Source organism: Dipodomys merriami, unplaced genomic scaffold (assembly GCF_024711535.1).
Source record: "Dipodomys merriami isolate MVZ:Mamm:240054 unplaced genomic scaffold, mDipMer1.0.p SCAF_12, whole genome shotgun sequence".
Taxonomy (NCBI): domain Eukaryota; kingdom Metazoa; phylum Chordata; class Mammalia; order Rodentia; family Heteromyidae; genus Dipodomys; species Dipodomys merriami.
The window spans coordinates 39008671-39016907 of record NW_027202493.1 but is presented as its reverse complement, the minus strand read 5'-3'; the positions used below and the strand labels follow the sequence as shown (position 1 = coordinate 39016907).

The 8237-nt window shown below is 44.0% G+C and overlaps 1 protein-coding gene across 2 annotated transcripts in view; it reads right to left on the bottom strand.

Annotated features, from left to right (window-relative positions):
* Positions 1-4559: 4559 nt before the first annotated feature.
* Piwil2 (piwi like RNA-mediated gene silencing 2) overlaps positions 4560-8237 on the bottom strand; it is a 39804-nt gene continuing 36126 nt past the window's right edge. For both annotated transcript variants that reach the window (XM_070016609.1, XM_070016610.1), the window contains exon 23: positions 4560-6873. In XM_070016609.1, coding sequence (XP_069872710.1) covers positions 6717-6873 — 157 coding nt within the window. In that variant the 3' untranslated portion in view covers positions 4560-6716. The remainder of the gene's footprint in view (positions 6874-8237) is intronic.

The following is an 8237-nucleotide window of genomic DNA, read 5'->3' as shown; positions in this document are numbered from 1 at the left end:
TCCCTGCGTCCGGGCTCCGTCGAGATGCGCATGCCCGGCTATATACCCCGCGCGTCAGCGACAGGCCCCGCCTACCAGGGCCCCGCCCCCACGTGGCAGGCCCCGCCCCGCCGGGCTCCCCTGGGCCTGCCACGTGGGGCGACCGGCGTGCCGCCGCCAGGGAGCCAGCCAGCTCCGGGCTTCCGGCGCCGGGCAGCCCGGACTCGGCTGGTTCGGCTCTCTCCAGCCTTCCCTCGAATTCCATCCCTGATTCACCGAGGCCCACGGGCTCCTCCTTCCTCTGGAAACCTCCCATTCCACTACACCTTCTCCCCACCTCCGTGGGAAGCGCTCACACTCTGGCCTCCGCCCTCCCAGGTCGAACGCCTTCCTCGCTTGAAATGAAGCCTGCACTTTAACTCTGCTGACCGATGTCAGCAGGCTTCTCCCCTCCCGGCCCATCCTGGGACGCTTTCTAGGAGGGGGCGCCCCGGACTCTTTCCTCCGCAGAGCTCCCACAAGCCAAAAGGACGAAAATGTCCCGTTCGAGTTCCAAATCAACCAGATGATCCTCGCTTTTCAAGCTAGATCTCACTACACTTAGCCGCAATAACCCAACACCTGGAGGAGTCAGACGGGGCTAAGTGTGCCTTTACGTGCCTGGGGACATCCTGGAATCTCTTCCGTTGGGGGACTGGCCTATTGAGATGGAAGTCTGCCTTCGGAAATGCAAATTTCTTGAGAAAATAAACCACCATTTAAACTCTGGTTGTCCCACCTCGGGCGAGTTCTGGATTATTTCCTCTAAAGCCAAACTGCTGACACCTGGGTTTGTGGAACTCAAGAGGAAAAGGCTTTAAGTAGAATGAGAGCCGACGGAGTCTCTGCCTCTGAAATTTGGGTAGGAAAAGAGGTAGGAAAAGAGGAACACACAAGTCTTGGAGAGCACCGCCCCGCCCCCCCGCCGTGAAGGCAGTGTTAAGGGGTAAAAAAAAAAAAAAAAGCAGGCAGTCCCTAGAACAGAGATGGCAGGAAGGACCACTACCCATACCCCCCATCCCTTCCCCCTCCCCCCCCCCAGCCTGCTCTCAGGGCTGGGGAGAGGATGGGAAAGCAGCAGTGAAGCCAGGGATGGACCTTCTGGTCACTCTGGAAGAAGAGACTAGCAGGACCCTGGGATTTCTAAAATTCATTTATTCAAACCCTGTAATTACAATGCTCCAGTGGGTAAGGGGGACAAAAATGCTATTGAGTTCTCATTTATTTTCCAAGTAAATTTAAGGTAATGATAACTCTTGCAGAAATTTCCCCAGAGCTCTTTCATCTCTGTAATAGCCCTTTATATTTGTATTTCTTAGTTAAACTTGCTGTTCTGCCGACCTTATGTCATTCACTTGTGACTAATCCAAAGGGCTGTCAGAAAAAGTCCCTCACCAGGCTTTTCCTTAAAGAATGGACAAAAAAATGCGTACCCCACCAGAAATAAAATACTTCAAATACATAGAGCCCAGGATAGTATGAAGTCCATAAACACATTAAAAAAAAAAAAGTTCTTTTCTTGCTATAGCAAGTGGTTCTATGGTGTTTTTTTTTTTTTCTCCAGTCAATACAATAATGCTATTCCTGGGAAATTTAGGTATTCAAGCACTCAAAGTGCAGAGAAGGGAGAGGAGGAAGGACAGACAGCCACCATAGGGCCTAGCATGCCATTCTCACTTGTCTGCAACCACACTAAAGGTAAGAGAGCTGCCAAAGTCCACAGGGGCAACCAACACTGATAAGCTATCAGTAATCCCAGAGGGGCATACAATTAATTATTAACGTAGCTCAAAATCAAAAGGTCATATCCCCATTATCTAGACTCCCCTCCCCAATTCTGTAGGTTTAATTAAATCCTACATTGTCATTGTCATTGTCCTGCATGCATAGTGCCAGTTCAGTGCCCCAGTGGTCCTAACTCCTTCTACCCCCTCCACCCCACAACTTAGTATGTCATTGTTAGAATCCTAACTATTCCTCCTCCTCTCCCACAAAACGTCTCTATTATTCTGAAGTATATTTGATCTCCTTCCTTCTTTCTTTTCTTCTTTCCTCCTTTCTAATTCTTCTTTCTCTTTAGATTGGGCCTCATTCACTTTATAACTCAGACTGGCCTCAAATTTAAGGTGCTTCTGCCTCAGCCTCTAGAGTGTAAGTATGAACCACCAGCACAGTGGAATTTTTTTTTTTTACCATAATCCACATTAGAAAATACCTTACTCCAATATAAATAATACAGCAAACATTATACAAAATGTCAACAGGGGTTATAGGTCAGTGGAAGAGTGCTTGTCTAGCATTTGGGAGGCCCTGGGTTTGATCCCAGGACACACATACACACAAAAAGCAAACTACAACAAAACCCACAAAATGTTAATAATACTCAATGCACTGGTAATACATAATTCCTTTTTAAAAAGTAGTAACAAGGATGGAATGTGGCTTAGTGGTAGAGTGCTTACCTAGCATGCATGAAGACCTGGGTTTGATTCCTCAGTACCACATAAATAGAAAAAGCCAGGAGTGACGCTGTGGCTCAAGTGGTAGAATGCTAGCCTTGAGCAAAAAGAAGCTCAGGGACAGTGCCTAGGCCCTGAGTTCAAGCTCCATGTCTGGGGAAAAAAAAAAGTAACAAACTCACTAAATTGATTCCATGACCTTTATTGGATTGTGATCTACAGAATAAGGCTTATGATCCACTTTTCCCTTCCATGTACTTCATTTCTATTCCTAGTATTAGACGCAATCTGCCTGGATTGTAAGAAATTCAGTATAACATCTAGTGTAACATCTTACACATAACCAATTCTCAAGAAATATTTGCTGGATGAATGAACAGTCCAACCCACCAAGTTTGATGCTGGGAAATATTTAAGAGAACTGAGCACCAGAAATTGATAGAACATTGTTGCTGTTCTGCTGTTCTGCTCTTTGTGCCAAAAGTATGTAGACAGATTTCCCCTATGCGAAGTGAGGGAAACAGCATTAGGCAAAAAGCAGAGAATGGAGAGCTCCTCCTCCCAACTTGGCTGTGCAGAGTGGAGCCAGGGACTCAGAAACCAATACCCTCTTAGGTAGTGTGTGGTGAAAGGGGACAAAATTATCTTCCTCTCCCAGCTCTGTATCTATAAGTTCTCTACCACAGTAGAGAACTTATAGAACTTACAAGTTCTCTACTGTGGTAGAGAACTTATATGCCAAGAGTCCATAGCTTTTCTACAGCCTGTGAGATCAATGACCAATTTCTCCAGTGCTTACAGTTTTTGAGAAAAAAAAAACGTGGTTTCTATATTTGGCATGGCTTAACAAATTTAAAAGGATTGGTGGGAGCCAGGCGCCAGTGGCTCACACCTGTAATCCTAGCTACTCAGGAGGCTGAGATCTGAGGATTGCAATAAAAAACCCAGCCCAGGCAGGAAAGTCTGAGATTCTTATCTCCAATAAACCATCAGAAAACCAAAAGTGGTGCTGTGGCTCTAGCGGTAGGGTGCTTACCTTGAGCTGAAGAGCTCAGGGACAGAGCCCAAGCTGAGTTCAAGCCCCATGACCAACAAAAAAATAGGATTGGTGATGACGTGAAGGTCCTTTGCAGCTCTGAGGACTCATGTGCTAGCATCTTACACATTGTCAGCCAAAGGGTTAAAAAGAAGTCTCAATTGTGATTCCTGTTCCCATCTGATAAGATTCACAGCCAAGCAAGACAGCTGAGAATACATGCTTGGTTGCAAGTGACCTCCAGGAATGTGTGAATTTTATCTACTTTATCTATTTGTTCATAGTAACTCCTAATGATCCCTTTTGCCCAAATATTAGCAATTTGAGTCTTTATTACTGATCAGTCTAATTAATGGTCTGCCATTTTGTTAATCTCTTCAAAGAACCAAGTTCTGGTTACAGATTTTGTTTTCTCTTTTTGGGGGGGTAGGGGGTCAGTCGTGGGGCTTGAACTGGGCACTGTCCCTGAGCTCTGCAGCTCAAGGCTAGCACTCTACCACTTGAGCCACAGTGCTTCTTCTGGCCTTTTTTTTCTGTTTATGTGGTGTTGAGGAATTGAACCCAGGGCCTCATGCATGTGAGGCAAGTACTCTACCACTGAGCCACCTTCCCAGCTGTTGTTTCTGTTTTTTATTTCATTAATTTCGGTTAGATTTTGTTGTTTTGTTGACAGGTATAATGGTAAAGCCAACGGGCAGAAAAAGGAAGCAGATACACCAGAAAGTCTAGGTAAAGGACAGACATTTCATAAAGGGTGGAGAGCCACGCTTGGACATTAACTGACTCTCCCAGGCAAACGGAACCTATGGGAAGAGAAACCACACATAAAATGTATATGCCTCATTGGTCTCTGAGATTAGACTGCCAGAATGTTTTCTGGTTAAGCATTCCTGCCCTGCTCAGGGTGAAATTACCTGGCTAACACAAGTGCACCTGGCTTGCAGAATAATGGACAATCTGGTGGTACAGCTCTCTGAAGGAAAAGGAACTGTATATATTTGACATATAAATAACACTTTCCAACAAATTACACATTTATACAAATTTGTTTTTATTTCCCACCTTATGTTAACCCAACTATTTGACATTGAAACTGAAAACACATGAATAGAACACTAGGAGTAAAAAGTGGAGATATTAGGCATTATATTCAAGTATTTGTTCTGATTAAGAGAAAAAGACTATTAGGAAATCCAACTTTAAAAGAGAAATTCAAAATGCTTCCAAAGAAAATGAGAAAATGGGGCTGTTCAGCCAGAGATCAGTGGTGCAATCTCTTTGGGCTCAGTGCTTTTAAATTCCAAGTCTGAGCCTTGCCTCAGTAAGGGGGCTCCAACTAAAACCAGGAGTGCACCTGAGGACCATCCATGCTCATCCCTTCCCAGCCTCTTGGTGTTGCAATAGATAAAGCTTACTTGGTGTCTTTTTTCTTTTCTTTTCTTGCTGTACCAGGGATGAAACCCAAGGCCTTGCATATGCTAGGCAAGCACTCTACCACTGAGCTGTATCTCCAGTCTAGTCTCTTCTCTGAGATAGCGTTAAAGGCTAACCTTTTTCTATACACTCTTGTTTTATTTTTCCATATTGTATTTCCAGTGCTGCAGATTGAACCTGGGCCTTGCACCTGGCTAGGTAAATGTTGTACCACTAAGCTAAATTCCTAGCACCAGTACTCTGTCATTTAAAATGAGCATTTCTGCTCTATCTCCTCTTTTTCCATCATATAAAAACATGAATAAAGAAATAGAAATTTGAAAATGTTAAATAATTTCGCTTTGAAAGTCCAGTAAAACAGAGATGGTAGTTAGCCTGAAAGAGCTGGATGGTTTTGAGACAGGACTGGGGAGAGCCACGCAGAAAACCATCGCTTCCTCACAACACTGAGATTCAAAGGTCTGGTGACTACAGTCTACACTTTGCAAGAGTGTCTAGTTTTACCCAGATGGCTTCTGGATTCTGGAAAACTCCTAGTTAAGTGAGCCCACAGCTGCAAGAGCTTCATTTGCAAGAGAAATGTTCTATCTCACAGACAATACAAAAGCAAAGGCTATGCACCTCCAAGAAAGGGTCAATAAAAACTCAAAACTACCCGGAACTCTCCTAACTGCTCCATTCTTTTCTGTTGAAATTGTTACTTAAAAACTCAAACTTGGGGCTGGGAATATGACTTAGTAGTAGAGTGCTTGCCTAGCATGCATGAAGCCCTGAGTTTGATTCCTCACTACCACATAAAAACAGAAAAAGCCAGAAGAGCCAGAAGTGGCTCTGTGGCTCAAGTGGTAGAATGCTAGCCTTGAGCAAAAGAAGGTCAGAGACAGTGCTCAGACCTTGAGTTCAAGCCCCAGGACCAGCAAAAAAACAAAAACAAAAAGAAAAACCCCTGAAACTTACTGCAGACCAGTCACAAAGAGCAAACTCTGCCTTACAAACCTACCTTTTCAATGTGTGTGTTGGAGGAGCAAGAAAGTAATATAGTACATAGTAACCAAAATGGTCAGAAAAGGTTCAGCTAAACATTCAGAAAGCCAAGGCATAGCTGCAAGCTACTTTTAAACTAAGTTATTACAGGTGTCATTAAGCTCCTCTCCAGGAAAGGTTAGACAGCAAGGGCCTGCCTGACCGTGCCACAAACTATTTTACTACATGCCTTCCACAGATGTCAGCAACAGCAAGATCTCTGAAAAACTCTGCCTTACAGACTAATTTTTAACTGTTTCAGTTGCTCAAATAAAGTAACTCTCTTAAGACATTTGCAATGACTTCATTATCACCTATGACACTAGAAATGGCAGTAATTCTGAGCACAACTTCTAGGTGTAAGTGCTGTCTCTACTGGCCAAAAAAGCTCATATTGTCTTGGGAGCTCTTTACTGACATATGAGATATTTGGGGCCTTCCACATGATAAACATACATCTATCTACCTTGGGAAGTTCTTAATGGCCCATCCTGCATTCATACCACTCTAAGCAGTAGCAGTACTGCAGTACCATTGGCAGCAAGCTCATTTATATCTGAGACTAAGAAACTTGCTTCTTGTTGGTATCAGATTTTAACACACAAAAAAGAAACCTTATTCTACAAGGTTGGAGAAAGCAAAGAATGAATGCTGACATAAATGCCACTCTGGTATGTCAATTCTGTAAGAGATACAGCTGAGTTAGAAGTCCAATTTTTCCTTGCCAGCCTATTCCTAGGCTGCCATCACAAGAAGAACAGGTTCTCACACAGCTGGATAGCTGGTTCCTGATGTAAGATCTGTCCAGACAGGAAAGCTAGCTTGTGGGCATACTTGCAAGGAGCTGGAACTCTGATGGTACCAGGCCAATTCCAGTACATGTGGCATAGTTTGAAAGTCAACCTGTAAGGCAAGAATAAAGTATGATCCTTATCACCCTCCACCTCCATTTCAGGGTAGGATAATGCTTGGGGATGTAACACAATGCATTCACTACCAACTGGTGAACCCTGGAATACATGATTCCATTCTTTCTAAGTCAGAGGATGGGTAAAGCCTCTCATTTCTAATTATCTCCTGTTTGTATATTAAAGTAAGAAAATCAAATCAACATGCAGAGAAAACTTTTTTTTTTTTTTTGGCCAGTCCTGGGGCGTAAACTCAGGGCCTGGGTCCTGTCCCTGAGCTTCTTTTGCTCAAGGCTAACACTTTACCACTTGAGTCACAGAGCCACTCTTCTGTTTTTGTCATACTGAGAAGTCAAACCCGGGGCTTCATACATACCAGGCAAGTACTCTACCACTAAGCACCCACATTCCCAGGCCAGAGAACACTTTTTTTTGTCTGTAGGCAAAGTCAGCAGAAGGAGTACCTTCTAGAGTATTTATATACTCTGAACTTAAAGACAGTGGGTCCCAAACCTTAGTAACCTGGAAAAGTTTTTAATAACAATGCTAGGGGACCTGGAAGCATGTATCTGTATTCCCAGCTACTTGGTAGAGGCTGATGAGGAAGGACTGATTGAGCCCAGAATTTGGAGCAACCTGGGCAACACAGCGAGATCCTCCCTGTTTAAAAAACATAAGACAGCCAGGCATTAGTGCCACATGCCTGTTATTCTATCTACTCAGGAGGCTAAGATCTGAATATGGAGGTTTGAAGCCAGGGTCAGCAGAAAAGTCTTCAGACCCATCTCCAATTAACCAGCCAATGGTGGACTGGAGGCATGACTCAATTGGTAGAGTAGGCCAGCTGTGAGTGAAAAAGCCAAACCAATGAAGAATGTAATGCGCTGAGTTCAAGGCCTGGTACTGGCAAAAATAAATAACAAAGGTTGGAGGCATGGCTCAGTTGGCAGAGTGTCAGTTAATGAGTAAAAGCATCAGGTCAAGCCCTGGTCTCAGACCTAAAAAGAAAAAAACAAAACAACAGCAGCAACACACACACACACACGCGCACACACTCACGCACGCACGCACGCACGCACGCACGCACGCTCGCACGCACGCACGCACGCCTTAAGGTGTTCTGATTGGAAGTCTGGCATCAGCATTTTTACCAAGGCTCTTCAACTCATTTTAATGTAGAATTAGGATTATCAAACACTCCTTAAAAACATATACTATTCAAAGATCTGAGGCTGGGCTCTGGCAACTCATGCCTTGTAATCCTAGCTACTCAGGAAGCTGAGATCTGAGAATCGCTGTTTAAAGCCATCCAGGCATGAAACGTCGGTGAGATTCTTATCTCCAATTTACCACCAAAAA